This window comes from Lissotriton helveticus, chromosome 9 (genome assembly GCF_964261635.1).
Source record: "Lissotriton helveticus chromosome 9, aLisHel1.1, whole genome shotgun sequence".
Taxonomy (NCBI): domain Eukaryota; kingdom Metazoa; phylum Chordata; class Amphibia; order Caudata; family Salamandridae; genus Lissotriton; species Lissotriton helveticus.
The window spans coordinates 1,264,913,661-1,264,935,783 of NC_136070.1; the positions used below are offsets into that span (position 1 = coordinate 1,264,913,661).

General features: G+C 45.7%; 1 protein-coding gene across 2 annotated transcripts in view; it reads right to left on the reverse strand.

The window, feature by feature from the left end:
* LOC144782448 (sodium- and chloride-dependent creatine transporter 1-like) overlaps positions 1 to 22,123 on the reverse strand; it is a 338,796-nt gene that overhangs the window by 116,063 nt on the left and 200,610 nt on the right. For both annotated transcript variants that reach the window (XM_078661813.1, XM_078661814.1), the window contains exons 4-5: positions 19,996 to 20,263; positions 18,676 to 18,808 (exon numbers count right to left, since the gene is read on the reverse strand). In XM_078661813.1, coding sequence (XP_078517939.1) covers positions 18,676 to 18,808; positions 19,996 to 20,263 — 401 coding nt within the window. The remainder of the gene's footprint in view (positions 1 to 18,675; positions 18,809 to 19,995; positions 20,264 to 22,123) is intronic.

A 22,123-nucleotide genomic window follows, 5' to 3' on the forward strand; every position in this document is an offset into this window, starting at 1 on the left:
CATACAACCTGTAGAACCGGTTCAAGGAGTGTGACGATGGTGCATTGCATACTGAGAGGCAATGTGGGTTCTCCCATGGCAAAAGTCTTTTACAGAATAATGGTGGCAACTGTGCTTTGAGGTGGAGGAATGTGGCTTTATCTGCTAGGGAGCAATGAGGATAACTGGCGTGGCAATGGTGCAATGCATACTGAGATCCAACGTGCATTCTTCCATGGCAATAGTCTTTTACAGAATAATGGTGGCAGCTGTGCTGGGAGGTGGATGCATGTGGCTTTATCTGCCAGGGGGAATGGGGATAACTGGTGTGGCAATGGTGCAATGCATACTAAGACCCAATGTGGGTTCTTCCATGGCAACAGTCTTTTACCGAATAGTGGTGGCAACTATGGATACTTGCAGAACTTTACAACATGCTGGAGGCAACTGTGGATACTGCATGCCAGTGGAACTTTACATGTACAGCGCCCACTGAGGACTTATTCTCTGGCAGGTGAATCTCGACCAGCTCTTATTGGAACAGGGCCAGAGACTGGCATTCCACTGGTTAGTATTTAAAACTGAATCTATATCTTCAGCATAGGAGTTTCACAGTTGGTATCTGGTTTCTTTGTTCTTTCCAAATTTAACATAATCTTCATCATCTCCTCTCTCCGGGGTCTCCTCAAGCAGGTTCTCTTGTCATTGAAGTCTCAATATGTTTTTCAGTGGACAAAAATGCTTAGAGTAAAAAATATTGACCCAAAAAGCGGAGACTTACATTCAACGTTGAAAAAAATCCCATTATTTTACTGCAAACATACTAGGACAGAATGATTAAGGCACTGGGCTTTGGGTGCAAAAAATGTTCTTAGGAGACCCCCACAGGCACCTATATATACTCAAGGTGGCAAATACCAAGATTGCCTAGTGTTGATTTTACCTCTTGCATCTTTCTTCCGCTCTATCTATCTATCTATGTATCTATTTATCTATCTATCTTGCTAGTGTGCACTTCAGGTGGGAGGCGGGACAGGATAATCAAAGTGTCCGCAGGGAAGGGGCGGAATTTATTACCAATCCTCACTGATTAGGCCATTAATTGTCCCTTTAACTATCTGCCTTTCAATTAAGCAGCCTCTTTTGCCCACCGCGTGCCTAGCCACTGCAACGTGCAGCAGAATTACAAGCCCATGTTCCAACTCTCTGCTTAGCAACACTAGGACAAAGACACCCGAAGATACACTTTCCACAAAGACTGGACCAAGAATAGCAAATGATCCGGTCCCTGAATATTTGAATGTCTTTCTATGCCTTTCCTCCTCTCTTTAGCGAATGCATCCATCTTCTGTTACTTCCGTGTGGTACCGACATACCAGGGGAGCTCAACCCGTTACAACATCAGTGACACCTATCCCACTCCAGATGTGTCCTAGAGTAGATGGGCTAAAAGTTAGAGGAGATGGAAGAGGCAGAAAAGAGAGGCCTCTAGTTGAGGATATGAACTGTACAAGTGATCCCAATTTTTAGGGTTCAAAGTAACTCTCCTATTTACTGTGAACACCATAATACCTACTGATGAGCCCAGCATTTAATTATACATGATGTTTCTTCACCAACAATTGTTATGTAGTACAGTATTAGTTCTGCCATATTTGATACTGTGTAGCAGATGTCCTGAGGAAGGCCGGTGTTAGTTTCACCACAGCCAAAACAACATTCTCGTTGTTTCGCCGTGTGACCCATGATATTAGGTCATTCTTTCACAGTTTATGAATTAATGCTTCTCTATAGTTTATGTATGGAATGTAGTTCTGCTACCTATGCATGACTAGGTCCAGAGGCAGTAGTATGTACATTGTCCTCAAGTGAAAATCCATGTTGACTTGGGCATGAAAATACAATAGGGCTTGTAATTCACCCGATATTAGATGAAGGGTGTCATGGTTGTATTCAACTTTGCATTTTTAAATATTTCGTTGGTTATATAATTTTTTATATTAAAAAACGTATATATGTATTTAGTAAACTGGTGAAATATATGTCTTGTAACTTTGCCTATATGTTTATGCTTGTTTGCTCTACAACTGGGGTGGATTCTGTCCTCCTAAGAATAAAATGTATGTGAGAAAGATAAGGCATTCACCATGCAAACCTTAATGTTATCAACCAATTATCCTACACTAAGAGGAGTGAATGTTATCCACAATGTTAATTTTAGATATTTTTTGCAACTCTTTAATATGGAAGTACCCTAGTTTCCCAGTTAGGCATATTTCCTTTTTTGCATTTATGGAATGGGGATCTCGCCAGGTCGGTAGAACACGCTCATTAAGCTAGAATACAGACTTGTGCATTTTGCTTAGTGACATGCAATGGGTCCCTTTCTTGACCCACACAGTGTGCTCCATCTCCATAGTGGCATGGAATGGGGGCCATAAGAAGGACACCACTGTTTCTCCAAGGTTCCCCTCGAGAGAATGGTTTGCGAAGAAAACACCAAGGGGTGTGACCCCCATCTCCTTATGCCTACCCACAGTGTCTTCAAGTATAACAATCAGGCCATTTACCAAACGAAGAAGGCCTTGTTTCATTTTTGAATGACATCAGGCCACAGTACCATGAAAGAAAGTTTGAAAATGGCCTTTATTGGACATCAGCCGCACAGCCATCCAAGTCGTTGCTTGCACCGGGATTCTTCGTCAAGCTTGTAGCTAGCCACAGCTTCACCTAAGTTTGGGATTGTGGAAGAAGGCCTTTTTTCCCCACTTCTTCTCCTTTTCAGAGAAGCCTGGAGTGTTCTCAGCATTAGAACAGGCAGTAAATTCTCACCTTTTTGGTTCTCCTTAATCTTGGATTTAAAGCAAAATCCTTGAAAAAAGGTAACAGCTGGCCATTTCTTCATCAGAGGAAGAAATATTGCATGTTAAGTTTAATGCCAAAGGAATGTGTGGTGTTCTGTAACTATACTCTGTAGCTATGTTGTGATGCAGAGACCTAGAATATAGGGTGGTTGCTAATGTTGAATGTGCTGCGAGTGAATTCCATGTCTATGAGGAAGGGTATAGACTTTGATTTGCACAAAATACGCAAGTGGGTTGTCGCCCTGCGAGAATTTGAGTTTGTGGTTTCCTATTTGCCGGGTGCCAACAATGTATTGGCAGACTGTCTACCTAGAATGGGGGACAGTGAGAGTGAGTCATGAAGATGGTTTCTACGGGATGGTGGGAGAAAAAAGAATGTGGTGAAGTAAAAGGGCACTGATAGGTCAAAGACGAGTTGGGTGTTGTGGATGGTTTGCTGATGAGGGGTAGCAAGCTAGTTACCCCCCAGGTAGGCGTTGAAAGAGGTTAGTTGATAGTGCTCATCCTAGCCACAAGGGCATTGCCAAAGCAAAGGAGAGGGTCAGAGAATGCTAGTGGTGGGTGGCAATGGACTGGAGAATTGAGAGAGAGGTAAGAAATTGTGTGAAGTGCTCACACAGTGATTAAGTACTGAAGTGTAGGACACAACCCATGGCAAGTGGTCCCAAGTCTGATATTGCCCTTAACATTCTGGGTCCGGTATGGATAAAGACCTATGATAGTTATGTGCTTGTGTGCGTGGACATGTTTTCACGCTGGCCTGAAATTAAGGCGGTGAGTTCCGTTGAATCAAGATTGGTCAAAAATTTCTTGATGGAATGTTTTGAGAAAGAAGGCTATCCTTTGACATTACTTTTTGACAACAGTGCGCAACTCGCCTTTGGTGTGGTTGAGGAGTTTCAGAAAAGTAGAGCAGCATCTCTGTACCACCCAGAGAGTAATATATGGTGGAAAGGTTTATAAAAGTGCTGAAAGAAACTTTACAACAAGCCTTTGTGTCGGGTGCAAACTGGGAAACAGCAATGAGGCAAAAGGTGCATGAGTATCGCTTCATCTCGCATTCTTCAACAGGGGTAGCCCCCTTTCAGTTATTCAAAGGCAGAATGCATAATACTGAGGTGATCCCCATGTGGGTTTCTGAGAAAGGGGAGGTGGTGGATGACCAGTTGGGAAAACTGAAGGATGGAAGGAGAAGGAAAAAGAGAAAATGTTGAAGCGGTAGAAGTGGTATGACATGAGGAAGTCTGTCAAAAACACAGTGGTGAATGTGGGTGACTGGGTGAAAATCAAGTCTCCTAGGAAGGATGGTAAAGAATCTAAGATTGGTCAACCAATAAAAGTTATAAAGGTGTTAAAAAATGCTGTGAAAACAAGTGACTAAAGAATTTGGAACTTGAAGAGGGTGGCTAAGTAGTAAGTACTATAAGCAAAAGACACACAATTGATGGACAGAATGCAGAACAAATCAAAACATTCACCCCCAGTCAAGAGATCTGGGTTAAATCCATCATTCTTTTGCTCACTGTGCCACCCCAGTTTAGACCTGGTCATATGCAAATCAGTCTTGACCCTGTGCCTCATGGAAACAGTCCAGCCCGAAATGCCAAACCGGGTCCTCCCTGGATCGGAAACAAGCATCTTAGGACTGGTTTCGGGGTTTCACCCCTCATCAGCCAGGATAGCTTGATTGCAGTGGCACAGTGAGCCCAGGACCCACGTCTGGACATACCTGGCGCACTTAGGGCGAGAAAGCAAAAGGCACACAATTGAGCAAAAAAACGATGGATTCAGGCCCAGATCTCTGTACTGGGGTGAACGTAGGACATTGTTCTGCATTCTGTCCATCAATTGTTCTTTTTGCATTTGGCTAAGTACCATCCCAATGAGGTAGACGCTCCAGGTCAGGGAGAGACACCAAATGAACATGAGCACATTGACAGACCCCAGTGTGTAAGGAGAGTGCCTCCTCGCCTACAGGATTGTGTAAAGAATGTGTTTTAGATCCTCTTTGTAAGTTTGGTTGTATATATGTATATTGTGTTTGGTGCAATCCTTTACAGTAACTGTGTTAATTATATGGAATACTTTGCTTATGGACTAAGGGGTTCTCGTTTGTTCTTTGTTGATGTAACACTGTGTGAGGGGGGTGATGTAGTGTGGTGTTCTTTAGCTATACTCTGTATCTATGTTGTGATGCAGAGATCTAGAATGTAGGGTGGCTATTATTGTGGAATGTGTTGTGAGGAAATTCCATGTCAGTTGCTTCCTGAACTTGATGGGGTTTCTGCAGATATCTTCATAATAAATTGGATTGCCCTTTTCTGGACATTGTGTACTCACTTCTTTGAACTTCCCAGAAGGCTTAGCACTAAATAGGATTATGGGAAAAGTTCCAAGGCAAAGAGCCATGCACGCGGAGCTGGGTGATCAGAACATTTAATTGGGCATTTATGCATATTTGAAAGCATTGCCACAATCAGCTTCTCAAATGACACTAAATTCACTCACCTCATTCATTGATGGTTCCACTGCTACCAACAGGGAGTTTTCACTTCAAATAAACTTGGGACGATGCAGCTTATGCCTCAAGGGTATACGCGAACATCCATTAGCCCCCCTACTTCTCCCCATAGTACAGAAATAAACAGTCCCAAGGCCTTTAAAAAGATGAATCTTTGAAAACATGGTAGGCTTACTATTGTGGTGAAAAGGGTCTCAGGGGAACCCTGCGACCTTCACTGGCCTACAGAATGGGTCATTTCATGAAAGGGCTGGACCATTCACAGTACCCCAAAAAGGTCATCCGAGAGAGGACACTGCTTGCTTGTATTTTCACACCTCCCGCGAACCCCAGTATAAATTCTATTTTACGCCGGATAGATCCATTCCGCTGTCCCTGGAGGAACCTATTGTGTCAGGAGTTTGTAAACAGGATCTGAATGCAGAGTGTGTTTTAGTCGGTGCCTTTATTTCAGAAGAGTTCCAGCTAATTTGCAATCTGATTTCTTTTGAGAAATGGATGTTTGGACAATGTCAATCACATTGTGATCCACCACTGCAGTGTGGCTGTTGGGTCAGTCTGCGGGGGTTTTCAATCAACAATCGCTACATTTCTCCTTGTTCATTTGCTAGGCGTGAATGACGGCGTGATTGTGACAGTGAGTGACAGGCGTGCTTCTTGCCTGCGACTATTTTCTGGAATACGCGTTTTATTCAGTTTCCCTGGAAACATCCATTCCTTTGTCGTCACCATTAGCCACATTTCCAGTCCTAATTTCCCAACAGAGTTAGGTCAAACGTTTATAGATGGTTAGTATTTCTGCTCCTGGTCCTCCAGGGCGGACTTTGGAGAACCCTGCTCCAAGGGGATACTGCAATCCCTACCACCTGTTCTTAGTTTGATAGCTAGTGGTTGCATCGGCGACGCAAACAGCATCTGCAATAGCGGACATCCCTGTCTGGCAGCTAGATAAATTTTATGCACGGTAGATATTATATCACAGGTTTAAATCTAGCCAGAGGGTTAGAGCAGAATAGGGGTACCCATTAAAAGAAGTCCCTGCCCCATCCTATGTGCCACAACACAGCAAATAGTTAGGTCCAGCTCAAGGTGACAAAAGGTTTTTCCAAACCAATTGATCATACTACCGCATCTTGAAGGTCATGGGTGTCTCATCTGGTATTGTAGATAACCGTCTGATGTAGAGTGATGCGTTGCATCTGGAATCTAATCCATTTGGATCTCTGTGAACCAATGTAGTAAGGTGTAAGAAGAGACTAAGCTAGTGTTTCACTAAGAATTTTATAATCTGAAGTTATTAGTGACAATCGCGTCTAAAACCTTATTCCTGGGAGCTTGCGTGCGGTTTGGAATGGAGGCAATCAGGGCTACGACAGCTGTATCGGGTGGTTGGTCCACTTTACATACAGCAGAGTACATCTTTACTAATTTAGCTGGGAAAGTAAGCGACAAAAGTTGAATACGATTCTAATGCTAAACCATCAGATCCTGTTACTTTACCCTTCAGCGCGTCTCAGAGCAAGCTTCGTTCCAGAGACAGGGATCGCTCTTGACCAAGGGGATTGGCTCCTCACGAATGAACTGGAGCTCAAGTGATCTAAAGATTCCACCAATGTATATGGGGAGCCCAAAGGAAGGACCAGGTGGGCATCGGTCAAAGAGCGGGAATGAAGCTTTCCCTCATCTGTATCACCTTCTCAATTAGATCAAAAGGTTGGATAACCTACCCTGTAGACACTCAAGTATGTGATATCAGATCTCAACCGCACTATAGAACCTTTTCAAAAACTACCACTTAAACGTCTCATCTCCTCTCTTCACGGCATGGGGCGGAGAATCTCACCTGAACTGTGGAGCCTGCTCAGTGACATCAGATCTTTCTGTCGCATAGGATTCGTGACATGAAACAGGGACCTCCCGTCACCCTGAGACAGTGCCCAGAGGCAACAAGTGTGAAACTCGCCTGCTCTCCAATTCATGCTCAAGGACATCCCCATTGGGGAACGGTCTATGTTGGTCCGCTCCAAGAAAATGAATAGGGTGCTCACCTGTAGGACTCTTGAAAATATATAGCCAAAGCTTATAGCCGAGCTTCTGCTCTAGAGGCCAAGCACTCATGGCGTCTAGAGTTAGGCAAGCAGCAAATCCAGCAAAAAACTAAAGTTCAGCATCAATTTCCAGAGGAAAGGCTCTCAAACAGATCTAGAGCTCAGTTCACAAAGAATATCCCAGTCTTGTCAGAGGCTCTGCAGTCACGGCATAGTCTCTATATAAAGATTTTTAACAAAGGAAGGAGAGAGAGAGTATATGGATTTGTTCTCCCTAGGTAACGTTTATAAAACAAGAAGAATCCATAAAGTTATGGGTTGACAATGTCCCTACTGTGGTTGGGAGCACGTCTGATGTCTTTAGGTACCCCTCACACACCAACAGGCCCCTTGGTGTCATGCTTCATCATCGGGGTCATTGTATCCCTCTACGGGATACGGCGTGCTGCGACCAGCGAGTACGCGGGAGCACTCTTATGGCTATGTGTGGTGTATAGTGAGGGTTGTTTTTATCATATAGTGAGTGAGTGTGGTGGTGGGGTTGGGATAGTGAGTGGAAATTAAAAAGGACCTGACTCGTGGGTAGACTCAAAAACTTTAATGGTTCCCCGAGTTGGTACTATTAAAAAGATATAAGAGGAAGAGCGTAGTATTATGTGCGCTGCCTCTTAGTGTGTGTCAACATGTTTCGATGTAAGAACATCTTCTTCAGGACAGGGTTACACAAAATCCCCACCTTACTCACGTTTTTCTAATTTGTGTATATACAAAAAAGTGATATTTATTAGTGAAGGTCTATTATTGTACCTAAACTTTTAGCCGCTATTTTGCAGACCTGTAGAGAGAAAGGATAAAAAAAAAATTCTGGTAGTCCTTGCTTTCAAAAAAGACCATGGGTTAAATACATCCGTGGTATTGGTCATGCAGAAAAAGTGTGGTTTTCAAAATGTTGAAAAATAATCATGGCACGAAAGTGTTTACTCTACACAACAATTTTTAACGTGCCTATTGTGAAAAATACTATTTCAAAAGTATTCGAAAAATATTCGAAAAAAGAGGACACATACAAAACGAACACACATACAACATAAAGCACACACTCTAGATTCGGGCCATGTTTGGTGCCACGTGAATTTTCCAATGGTGGTAAGGTAACTGTGATGTAAACAGTAAAACGGCTGAAACATACTGTAAAAAATGGGAGTTCATTGCTCCATGAGACCGTGTCTAACGTAGGGGTTACCCGGGCTTCCTTGCTGCCTGTGAACAGGAAAAATGGACAAGATATATACATCCTGCTGTTTATATTTTTGGTACTTACAATGTGGTCTGGAAATGTCCGTTTCATTTAGTTACGCACGGGTCTATGAGGAGAATCCCTCTTTGCTGCCCGCTGTGTCTAAGAGTGTGTCTTTGACGAGCCCTTTTATGTGCTGGGTACACGCCCAGGTTTTTGTTAATTAGCGGCCGGTGTGCAGGTGTTTAGTCAATTAGCCGCCGGGGACCCCATATTTGGTCCACCGGTGATTTGCCTGTTAATTGGTGAGAGGCCGTGCGGGTGTCTTACGCGCATGCGCGTGGAAGTAGCCTTCCCCGTGTCTACCGAGAGAGTGCGTCTCGGTTTTGCGCATGCGCATCGCATCAAAACGGGATGAGTTGTTTAATGTTTCTGTTGCTCAGTGAAACTTCGTCATGACGCAATTACTTTCATTCGTTTCTCTAATTTACTATATATTAATGGGGCAGGAGAGCTGGCAGTGGGGTTTTTTGTTTAAAGCATCCCGGCCCCTGTTGTTCATGTTGCTCTGCGCATGCTCGCCACATCGAGCTCATATTCATTCTTTTCTATCATTTCCCTGTGTATTAAGCGAGCAAGGGGGTCGGTAACCTATTACAGCACGGTCCCATGGTGGATATAACACTAGATGTGTATATCTTAGATGTCGATGTCCTGCTAGAGGTATCTCAATGTAAACTCAGATTCTTAATTGCCCCCATGGTATGTCATCATTGAGGCCTGATATATGGGTCCCCAAACGGAACACCCAACGTTGCTCCTTCTCAAAAAGGCCATGTTCTGAGGGCAACTGTTCAATTAGGGTCCAGTGGATGTCATTGACACAGTGTCCCATCTCCAGGAAGTGATTGGCCATTTTGGTGGTGCTTTTCTTGCACCGTATATTGCTCTTATGTTCATTGAGTCTTGTTTTTATTGCTCTCGTTGTCATGCCAATGTATTCCAGACGGCAGGGGCACGTAATCATGTAGACAACGTTTTTGCTGTTGCAGTTTGTCAACCTTCTCTGGTCCCATTTCGTGCCATTGGTGAAGGTAAGTTGTTTACTCCTTTTTGTCAGGTGACAGCTAGCACAGTTGCCACATGGGAAATTACCGACGGTGGCAGTCCATGCATTAACTCTCCGGCCACCGGCGGGCGTATATTACGCTTGCATCTTTATGAACTGCCTCAGCATGGCTAGGTATTCAATCACGAGTGGTCTCCAACATACAGCCGTTGCCACATTGAGGGTAAACATATTGCTGTTCCACCCTGATTGAGACAGAGGGTATTTTATTTTATAGACATTATCCACGTGCACTTCACTTCACTTATTTGAATCACTTTGGTCCTGAAGAAGCGCAAACGACCCTATATGGGCGAGACAAGCGCGAAACATGTCGACCTATGACCTTTTGTCACCCGGGCATAGTGTGCCTTTGGGGCAATTTTATTTCTGCGGTTTTCGGACTGCCTAGGGTACAACAGTTACAATGTCGCTGCATGTTGACCCTTTTTATCTCATTTTTGCACGCACTTCCTTTTATTCTTTACCCTCATTGAACCCACTCCCTGCACACCCCCATGCACCATCCGGCAGTCCTATAAAAGATCTCCGACAAAGTGTCCCTTCGGGGGCCCGTAGGGAATTGCAGCGCCGGCCCTACGAGGAGCAACTGCCCGATGATGAAGCATGACATCCCTTGGGGTGTGTGAGGGCAACAGAGGACAAAGGTTTCTTTCCCCTCACCAGTGGGTATCCTTACCTAAGATTTACCTTTCTTTCCTTTGTACTTTTTTCTTTTTAAATGTATGGGTGACTTTTCTTGCACCCTTAAGTTTGGGTGACTTTTTGCACCCCACTTTAGGAACTGTGTCCTTTCATTGGTATACAAATTACCCTGTGTCCCATGTACAGAAGGTTGGTGTTGTGGAGAAATTCTGGGGCGTGTATGTACAAGGATGTCCTTAAGGTTCTTCCCGCGTCTGTGGGAGAACATTGGTTTTTCTATCTCCAACTCACCGCAATTCAGGATGCGCCAATGTTTGTTCACTATTTTTGACACCTCATTTGAATGGGTGTTATATGTAGTGATACATATTGGCCTGGTTTGTTTCTCACTGGTTACCACCTTGTTTTCAAGGAGAGCCTCTCTGTTGTTGTTCTTCGCTCTCTTCATTGCTGTGTTAATTACTCTGTTGTTGTTCTACGCTCTCTTCATTGCTGTGTTAATTACTCTGTCCGGGTACTTCCTAGCTTGCAGTTTCATTTTTAGGTTCTTGGCCTGTGATTTGTAGCTGTCCATTTGTGTGCAGTTCCTCCTAAGCCTCAGGAACTGACCATAGGGGAGGGGAGGGCAGCGAAGAGGGATTCTCCTCATAGACCCGTGAGTAACTAAATGAAACGGACATTTCCAGACCACATTGTAAGTACCAAAAATATAATATAAACAGCAGGATGTATATATCTTGTCCATTTTTCCTGTTCACAGGCAGCAAGGAAGCCCGGGTAACCCCTACGTTAGACACGGTCTCATGGAGCAATGAACTCCCATTTTTTACAGTATGTTTCAGCCGTTTTACTGTTTACATTACAGTTACCTTACCACCATTGGAAAATTCACGTGGCACCAAACATGGCCCGAATCTAGAGTGTGTGCTTTATGTTGTATGTGTGTTCGTTTTGTATGTGTCCTCTTTTTTCGAATATTTTTCGAATACTTTTGAAATAGTATTTTTCACAATAGGCACGTTAAAAATTGTTGTGTAGAGTAAACACTTTCGTGCCATGATTATTTTTCAACATTTTGAAAACCACACTTTTTCTGCATGACCAATACCACGGATGTATTTAACCCATGGTCTTTTTTGAAAGCAAGGACTACCAGAATTTTCTTTTTATCCTTTCTCTCTACAGGTCTGCAAAATAGCGGCTAAAAGTTTAGGTACAATAATAGACCTTCACTAATAAATATCACTTTTTTGTATATACACAAATTAGAAAAACGTGAGTAAGGTGGGGATTTTGTGTAACCCTGTCCTGAAGAAGATGTTCTTACATCGAAACATGTTGACACACACTAAGAGGCAGCGCACATAATACTACGCTCTTCCTCTTATATCTTTTTAATAGTACCAACTCTGGGAACCATTAAAGTTTTTGAGTCTACCCACGAGTCAGGTCCTTTTTAATTTCCACTCACTATCCCAACCCCACCACCACACTCACTCACTATATGATAAAAACAACCCTCACTATACACCACACATAGCCATAAGAGTGCTCCCGCGTACTCGCTGGTCGCAGCACGCCGTATCCCGTAGAGGGATACGATGACCCCGATGATGAACCATGACACCAAGGGGCCTGTTGGTGTGTGAGGGGTACCTAAAGACATCAGACGTGCTCCCAACCACAGTAGGGACATCGTCAACCCATAACTTTATGGATTCTTCTTGTTTTATAAACGTTACCTAGGGAGAACGAATCCATATACTCTCTCTCTCCTTCCTTTGTTAAAAATCTTGTTATAGGCAGCGCACAGCTGCGGGAGTTCCCCTACCCCCAAGAGGCACATACATACATCACATCGTACACACTTAGCACACCTTTGATTAGACAACCATGGATTCAGAACACGGTCTCACATTTGGCGAGGAGGATGTGGACGCAATTCTGGCGGCCCTCAACCCTTTTGAAGGATTAAGCAACACAGACCCTGGGCCCAGCACTGTTGACTGGGATGAATTGGTCAACTTAAGGAAATCACAGATAAGGGCAGCATTACATGGCCTCTTGATGACTCAGTATCTAAGAAACAAGATAGCACCACAGGGCCTACTAGTCAAAAATGAACCGTTCATCTTTCAAAATGATAAAATTTTCAAAAAGGAGTGGTCATTGATCTCGTGGCATTGCACACGGGACTGGCTGGTCCTCATAGTGAAAACTGCCACTAGAATAACACAAGAGCTAAAAGTGGACATACAAAAAATTGAGGTCCAGCTGAAGGCATACATAAAACCAGCAGAACTCAAAAAAAGGCTGGAAGAACTGAACCAACAAATGGCAGATTTCGAGGCCACGCTAAAACAAAGTAAATTCAAGAAACTGGGTAAAGACAAAGATCGCTTCACTCCAGAGACAGCCTACCCGTATACAAAAGACGACTACAACAAAAGCAACGCCAACAGTGACCATGATAGCGATGGCTCAGACAGCAGTTCTTCTAGCTCAAGCACCCGCAACAACCAGCGGCAAAGAGGTTACCAAAGACGTCAAGGCCAAACTTATCCGAGACAGAGAGGTTGGCGGGGTTATCAGGCACAACCGTTCCAGCCTCCTTTCACAGCACCAACACCTTTCCCGCCATTCAACTATGGTCAAGGCCCGTTCGGTCCGATGTACCAACCATGGATGCCTGAGTATGACCCAAATTTTTACAGCAATCAGCCTTTTTTAGGCACCCGCCGGGGCACCAACAGAGGGCGAAACAGAAAAGGCAACAAAGTGATGTGGCAAGACCCCAACCAAGAGGACCCGAGGGTGAACACGAGGAGCATGACAGGGGCACTATCGAACCCCTCAACCAGTTCCAGAGGGACCTAGTAGTAAACATTACACCATGGGAACTAACAACAACACAAAGGGCTGTACTGAACAAAGGACTGAGTTTCGTCCCTACTAACAAATTGGATTCTTTTAAACTACACGCGGAATTACAAGAATTTCTACGAAAAATTAAATTACAGGTTTTCTTTAAGGACAAAGAAAGTATCCCAGAGACAGACATGGGTTTGAGACCCTTATCATCTTTCACACCACCTGATGCCCTGCTACCCATCGAAGTATTAACCTTCGAAAAGGCGGTAATGAACGACCTGAAGAATTTGAATTCCACAGTACGACCAGTTTTCCATAATACCAGCAAAGAGGAACAATTGGCAATACGTGAATTGACCGAAAACCAGGCCATAACCATAAAACCCGCCGATAAGGGCGGAGCAATTGTCATGCTAACAACAGTGGCATACAACCAGGAATGCCTGAGACTTCTATCAGACAGACGCAATTACACTGTACTTGCCCAAGACCCAACCGAATCCCTAAGGAGAACCATTGGTGGAATGATTGAAGAGGCTGTGACACATGACTGGCTGTCCAAAAAAGAATCTGAATTCTTAATACAGAGCCATCCACGGACACCCCAGTTTTACTGCATACCCAAAATCCACAAAAACATAGACAACCCACCCGGGAGACCCATTGTCTCGGGTATCGGTTCGATTCTCGAACCACTCTCGAAATTCTCAGACGCATTCTTACGACCTCTAATTCAGGCCACAGACACCTATCTGAAAGAGACAAAAGCTGTCTTACAATTACTCCAAGACCTACCATTTGATCCAAACCACCAACTACTACTCAGCCTGGATGTGGAGAGCTTGTACACCAGCCTCCCCCATGACGAAACCCTGGCCATAATTGAGGATGTTCTGTACAGTGCAAGCTGGCGGTACCACACTCCAAGAGGAGTGGTAATGGAGTGCATTGCACTAGCTCTGACTAAGAACTTTTTCGAGTTTAATGGCACCATCTACCTCCAAAGCCATGGCACGAGCATGGGAAGCACATTTGCGCCGAGTCTGGCGGGGCTGTATGTGCACCATATGGAAACCAACAAAATCCTGACTCCACGGAACCCCTACAGAGGCAATATACTCACCTGGAAGCGATACATCGATGACATTTTCATCATCTGGGAAGGCGACAGAGACAGTGACCAGTTTCATGGAATGGCTAAACACACAAGATCGCTTCCTGAAATTCACCCATTCAGTTTCTAAAGAGGAACTGGTTTTTCTTGACCTCAACATCTACCATCGGAATGGAGGTTTGGAAACTACAACACATTTTAAACCCACGGCCAGGAATTGTCTACTTCAGTATGACAGTTTTCATCCGCAACACCTCAGGATGAACCTCCCCTATGGTCAGTTCCTGAGGCTTAGGAGGAACTGCACACAAATGGACAGCTACAAATCACAGGCCAAGGACCTAAAAATGAAACTGCAAGCTAGGAAGTACCCGGACAGAGTAATTAACACAGCAATGAAGAGAGCGAAGAACAACAACAGAGAGGCTCTCCTTGAAAACAAGGTGGTAACCAGTGAGAAACAAACCAGGCCAATATGTATCACTACATATAACACCCATTCAAATGAGGTGTCAAAAATAGTGAACAAACATTGGCGCATCCTGAATTGCGGTGAGTTGGAGATAGAAAAACCAATGTTCTCCCACAGACGCGGGAAGAACCTTAAGGACATCCTTGTACATACACGCCCCAGAATTTCTCCACAACACCAACCTTCTGTACATGGGACACAGGGTAATTTCCCATGTGGCAACTGTGCTAGCTGTCACCTGACAAAAAGGAGTAAACAACTTACCTTCACCAATGGCACGAAATGGGACCAGAGAAGGTTGACAAACTGCAACAGCAAAAACGTTGTCTACATGATTACGTGCCCCTGCCGTCTGGAATACATTGGCATGACAACGAGAGCAATAAAAACAAGACTCAATGAACATAAGAGCAATATACGGTGCAAGAAAAGCACCACCAAAATGGCCAATCACTTCCTGGAGATGGGACACTGTGTCAATGACATCCACTGGACCATAATTGAACAGTTGCCCTCAGAACATGGCCTTTTTGAGAAGGAGCAACGTTGGGTGTTCCGTTTGGGGACCCATATATCAGGCCTCAATGATGACATACCATGGGGGCAATTAAGAATCTGAGTTTACATTGAGATACCTCTAGCAGGACATCGACATCTAAGATATACACATCTAGTGTTATATCCACCATGGGACCGTGCTGTAATAGGTTACCGACCCCCTTGCTCGCTTAATACACAGGGAAATGATAGAAAAGAAGGAATATGAGCTCGATGTGGCGAGCATGCGCAGAGCAACATGAACAACAGGGGCCGGGATGCTTTAAACAAAAAACCCCACTGCCAGCTCTCCTGCCCCATTAATATATAGTAAATTAGAGAAACGAATGAAAGTAATTGCGTCATGACGAAGTTTCACTGAGCAACAGAAACATTAAACAACTCATCCCGTTTTGATGCGATGCGCATGCGCAAAACCGAGACGCACTCTCTCGGTAGACACGGGGAAGGCTACTTCCACGCGCATGCGCGTAAGACACCCGCACGGCCTCTCACCAATTAACAGGCAAATCACCGGTGGACCAAATATGGGGTCCCCGGCGGCTAATTGACTAAACACCTGCACACCGGCCGCTAATTAACAAAAACCTGGGCGTGTACCCAGCACATAAAAGGGCTCGTCAAAGACACACTCTTAGACACAGCGGAGCCGGCGTAAGGGGCAGCGAAGAGGGATTCTCCTCATAGACCCGTGAGTAACTAAATGAAACGGACATTTCCAGACCACATTGTAAGTACCAAAAATATAAACAGCAGGATGTATATATCTTGTCCATTTTTCCTGTTCACAGGCAGCAAGGAAGCCCGGATAACCCCTACGTTAGACACGGTCTCATGGTGCAATGAACTCCCATTTTTTACAGTATGTTTCAGCCGTTTTACTGTTTACATCACAGTTACCTTACCACCATTGGAAAATTCACGTGGCACCAAACATGGCCCGAATCTAGAGTGTGTGCTTTATGTTGTATGTGTGTTCGTTTTGTATGTGTCCTCTTTTTTCGAATATTTTTCGAATACTTTTGAAATAGTATTTTTCACAATAGGCACGTTAAAAATTGTTGTGTAGAGTAAACACTTTCGTGCCATGATTATTTTTCAACATTTTGAAAACCACACTTTTTCTGCATGACCAATACCACGGATGTATTTAACCCATGGTCTTTTTTGAAAGCAAGGACTACCAGAATTTTTTTTTTATCCTTTCTCTCTACAGGTCTGCAAAATAGCGGCTAAAAGTTTAGGTACAATAATAGACCTTCACTAATAAATATCACTTTTTTGTATATACACATATTAGAAAAACGTGAGTAAGGTGGGGATTTTGTGTAACCCTGTCCTGAAGAAGATGTTCTTACATCGAAACATGTTGACACACACTAAGAGGCAGCGCACATAATACTACGCTCTTCCTCTTATATCTTTTTAATAGTACCAACTCGGGGAACCATTAAAGTTTTTGAGTCTACCCACGAGTCAGGTCCTTTTTAATTTCCACTCACTATCCCAACCCCACCACCACACTCACTCACTATATGATAAAAACAACCCTCACTATACACCACACATAGCCATAAGAGTGCTCCCGCGTACTCGCTGGTCGCAGCACGCCGTATCCCGTAGAGGGATACGATGACCCCGATGATGAAGCATGACACCAAGGGGCCTGTTGGTGTGTGAGGGGTACCTAAAGACATCAGACGTGCTCCCAACCACAGTAGGGACATCGTCAACCCATAACTTTATGGATTCTTCTTGTTTTATAAATAGTCTCTATATAGCATGGCGGACTCTCCGCACTGCACACTCTATGCAGGGCGCTGTGTAGAGCTGCCGCCACGAGGGCAGAGGCACCACCATGAGGGTAGCGGCCCCTCCACGAGGGCAGAGGCACCGCCACGAGGGTAGCAGCCCCGCCACGAGGGCAGAGGCGCCGCCACGAGGGTAGCGGCTTCGCCACGAAGGCAGAGGCGCCACCACTAGGGCAGAGGCTCCTCCACGAGGGCAGGGGTGCTGCCACAAGGGCAGAGGCGCCGCCACACGGCCAGAGCCACCACCAAGAGGGCAGAGCTGCCGCCAAGAGGGCAGAGCCACCACCAAGAGGGCAGAGCTGCCGCCAAGAGGGCAGAGCTGCCGCCACGAGGGCAGAGACGCCGCCACGAGGGCAGAGACGCCGCCACGAGGGCAGAGACGCCGCCACGAGGGCAGAGCCGCCGCCACGAGGGCAGAGCCGCCACCACGAGGGCAGAGCCGCCACCACGAGGGCAGAGACGCCGCCACGAGGGCATAGGCTCCTCCACGAGGGCAGAGGCGCCGCCACGAGGGCAGAGCCGCCACGAGGGCAGAGCCGCCACGAGGGCAGAGCCTCTGTGAATTGGGCCCTCTATGACTGCATTGAAAAGTTACTTGTTTTCAACTTCAAGCAAGACTGAAAGATGCTTAAATTTCTGTCCCCAGGGTACACAAGAACAGCACGATGCCATTAGTTACTCCCACACATTCCGCAGAACGTCAGCTTTAAAAATCTACCATAAGAAAGGGATTCGTCAAAGACAACTCGTGGAATGCAAATGCCAGACTCAATAACCTGTGCAACCTGAATCACGTCCAGGCGCCGCTCCTCCGCTAAGGCGGGGGAGCATCGCTCCACAGGAAAAATAAAATGACAATAACAGCATGTTATTATAATTTTATTTTTCAGTGCTTCTCTGTAGGGTGGGCTGGACGGCCGACAGAGCAGGGGGAGGAGTGGTAGACACTTTACTTTCTAAGTGCACATGCCGGTTTGGCCGGCCGTCTTGGGCCAGTCAAACCATCATGTGCTCTTGGCATGTTCTCCACCGGCTGTAATGCAAAGACTTCATGGAGAACATGCCCAGACTCCCGGTCCCCATCTGAGCACCGAACAAAGGCGCTCAGACCAATCACGACGCTGCTGATGGCTAGGGGACTCTGGAAGCCTGGGTGCTTCCTGTTTCTGTGTGAATGGAAGAAGAGGAGGATGGAGGAGAAGCAGCAGCCAGCAGGTAAGTTTAATTTGTTTTCCTTTACTTTTTTTACTTTGCCGCCACACTACCACTGTCCCATAGCAGCCGCTACTGATCACATCTACAATACCCTGAGCAACGTTTACTAGCTGCCGGGATGCTAATGTGTTGCCTCCAAGGTGCTGCCCATGCTCTTCATCAGGCTCATCACAGAATGGAACCAGAGTCGGATAGTCAAGGATGGCTTTACCTTTCCCGTGGACTTCACCCCTTTCCAGATGCAGAAGTAGACGATCACCCAAGTGACCAGTAGGCACAGGATCATCTGCCAGTTGAGGTCGCCCGGCTCGCTCAAGCCCCCCGAGATCTGCAGCACTTTGTTCCTGCACAGTCAAAACAGAGCATGCCATGAGTCTCCAGTCTGGTCACACCACCCTTCCCAAAATAAAATGATGCCTGCATAACTAGAGGCATGCAATGGTCCAGTTAGAGGCGACATTGGGCAAATTCTCTAACAGGCAAGGCTAATAACATCATTGCAAACAATAAGAGGAGATGGAAAGTTGTCATTCAAATCCTAAAACCAACACATAGGAAGTGCTGTCAGTGGTCCTACCTAGTTAGGAACACAACTGGAAAATTCTGCAATGGGTTGTAACTAATGCGATCACCATTCCATGGACATTGTGTCGTTTTCCAACTATACAAATGATAAAACTACAGCACCTATCTAGAGCACTAAGAGCAAGAAGGTGCTCCATGCTCTACAAACATCCCAGCAATGCCACCTTCCATGGGCTGCTCTACAATCCTCTCCACTGCACCAACAATATGCCCTGCAGACACTTCCACCCGGTGCAACAGAGGGTCATTGTGTATGACTACACCCACAAGGGCTTCAGTCGGTCATCTCTCCATGTAGCATGTTTGCTGCTGGTTATGATAACCGCACCTAGAGACCATTCAGTTGACATCATCAGTGCTAGTATCCCACCTGTACTACATGTAAGAAGAACTGCAACATTCCCATGGATGAAGGTATGCTAGTTTAGTCCTTCTAAGACTTGATGCCTAAAGGCCTCTCCCCTCAACGGATCCCTGTCACTCCAGCTTGCAGAAAGTGAAACACTCCGCACCACATGTGGCTACGTCTGCATTCTACAAATATCATGAATAGGGTGGGGGTGGGAGGACACACTCACCCCCTTCTCCATGGAGGAACAATGGCTCAATCATTTTAGCCCTTTGAGCAAGTGGTGTATATTCAAATTGAGGATCACATGGCTAAGGGAGCTTTAATTTTCTAGGATAAAGTGGATCCTGAGAAATGCTTTACATCAGTCTAAGACTACCCTCTACACGCCTTGAACCAACGGATGTTCCTTGTAATTGATGTACCTTCTGTAACAATGTGTAACTTGAAACCTATGTACCTCTCCTCATGTAAAGCGATCTGATAACTCCGGGTCTAGCCAGCGTTATAGAAAACTCAAGTAAATAAAAAATAAAAATAAAACATCCTGCAAGTCTCCTAGGGCCAGAATGCAGTGTTAAAGAGCAGGATACTCACTCCCAGAACTCGATGACGGGCGAGCGCTTCTTCTCCAGCGCCTCGCAGCTGATGTTGAAGACGCTGGTGGCATTGCCAAGTGAGCTGTTGCGGCACTGGTCCAGGCGGAAGACTTCAGTGCACTCCGGGCTGTTCCAGGGGTGGCCACAAGTGGCCCACGGCAGCGTGTTGGTGAAGGAGTGCACCAGGTAGTAGAGTCCCCAGACGAGGATCATGATGTAGTAGGTGTTGCAGAAGAAAACTATCACCATCGACGAGAAGCCAAGGCCTGCCGGGAAAAACAATGTTCCATCTCAACCGGTCTCTACAAGGCAGTGTCCAATCCACACCAGAGTACCCACAAGGATACAGGACTTCTCCAGCAAATGTCAGTCTCCACAGAACTCCTGCTACTTCTACATCTGTAATGCAAAGATGCATGCACCATCTGCCCCTGCCAGCCTGGACCAACCTATCCTGGACCACATCTACATGAACTTCTACAACCTCAGTCCTACCTACCCTGAATCGCAACATCTACCTGTACACTGCTAGTCCAGCCTACCCTGCACCGCCACATCCACCTTTAAACTACGCACACAAGCCTATCCTACACCACCACATCCATCTATACACATAGCATCACAACATCTACCTCAACACTGCTAGTCCAACCTTTCCTGTGCCCCATTCACTTCCACAAACTTAGTTCAACCTATTCTGCGTCACCATATCCACCACTCCACCGCTAGTTCACCGAATCCTGCACAACCACATCTACCTATAGCTAGTCAAACTTATTCTATGTTGCATCACCACATTTAGTTCTACTCCTCTATTCCAACCTATCCTGTGCCACATCATCTAACTTTAGACCACCACATTTACCTCTACACTGCTAGCCCCTTCCATCCTGCACCACTTCTACCACACATCCGTCTACACTGCTAAGCCTATCTATAGTGAACCACCACTGCATCTATCTCTACACTGCTAGCCGTATCTATCCTGCACCATCACATCTACCTCTACACTGCTAGCCCCATCTATCCTGCAGCACCAGACAGCCCTGTACACTGCTAGCCCCTTCCATCCTGCACCACTACTACCACACATCCCTCTACACTGCTAAGCCTATCTATAGTGAACCACCACTGCATCTACCTCTACACTGCTAGCCATATCTATCCTGCACCATCACATCTACCCCTACGTTGCTAGCCCCATTTCTGTGCACCGCCACATCTACTTCTTCACTGCTAACCATATCTATCCTGCACCATCACATCTACCCCTACGTTGCTAGCCCCATTTCTGTGCACCGCCACATCTACTTCTTCACTGCTAACCATATCTATCCTGCACCATCACATCTACCCCTACGTTGCTAGCCCCATTTCTGTGCACCGCCACATCTACTTCTTCACTGCTAACCATATCTATCCTGCACCATCACATCTACCCCTACGTTGCTAGCCCCATTTCTGTGCACCGCCACATCTACTTCTTCACTGCTAACCATATCTATCCTGCACCATCACATCTACCCCTACGTTGCTAGCCCCATTTCTGTGCACCGCCACATCTACTTCTTCACTGCTAGCCGTATCTATCCTGCACCATCACATCTACCCCTACGTTGCTAGCCCCATTTCTGTGCACCGCCACATCTACTTCTTCACTGCTAACCATATCTATCCTGCACCATCACATCTACCCCTACGTTGCTAGCCCCATTTCTGTGCACCGCCACATCTACTTCTTCACTGCTAGCCGTATCTATCCTGCACCACCACATCTACCCCTACGTTGCTAGCCCCATTTCTGTGCACCGCCACATCTACTTCTTCACTGCTAACCATATCTATCCTGCACCATCACATCTACCCCTATGCTGCTAGCCCCATTTCTGTGCACCGCCACATCTACTTCTTCACTGCTAACCATATCTATCCTGCACCATCACATCTACCCCTACGTTGCTAGCCCCATTTCTGTGCACCGCCACATCTACTTCTTCACTGCTAGCCGTATCTATCCTGCACCATCACATCTACCCCTACGCTGCTAGCCCCATTTATGTGCACCGTCTTATCTACTTCTTCACTGCTAGCCGTATCTATCCTGCACCATCACATCTACCCCTACG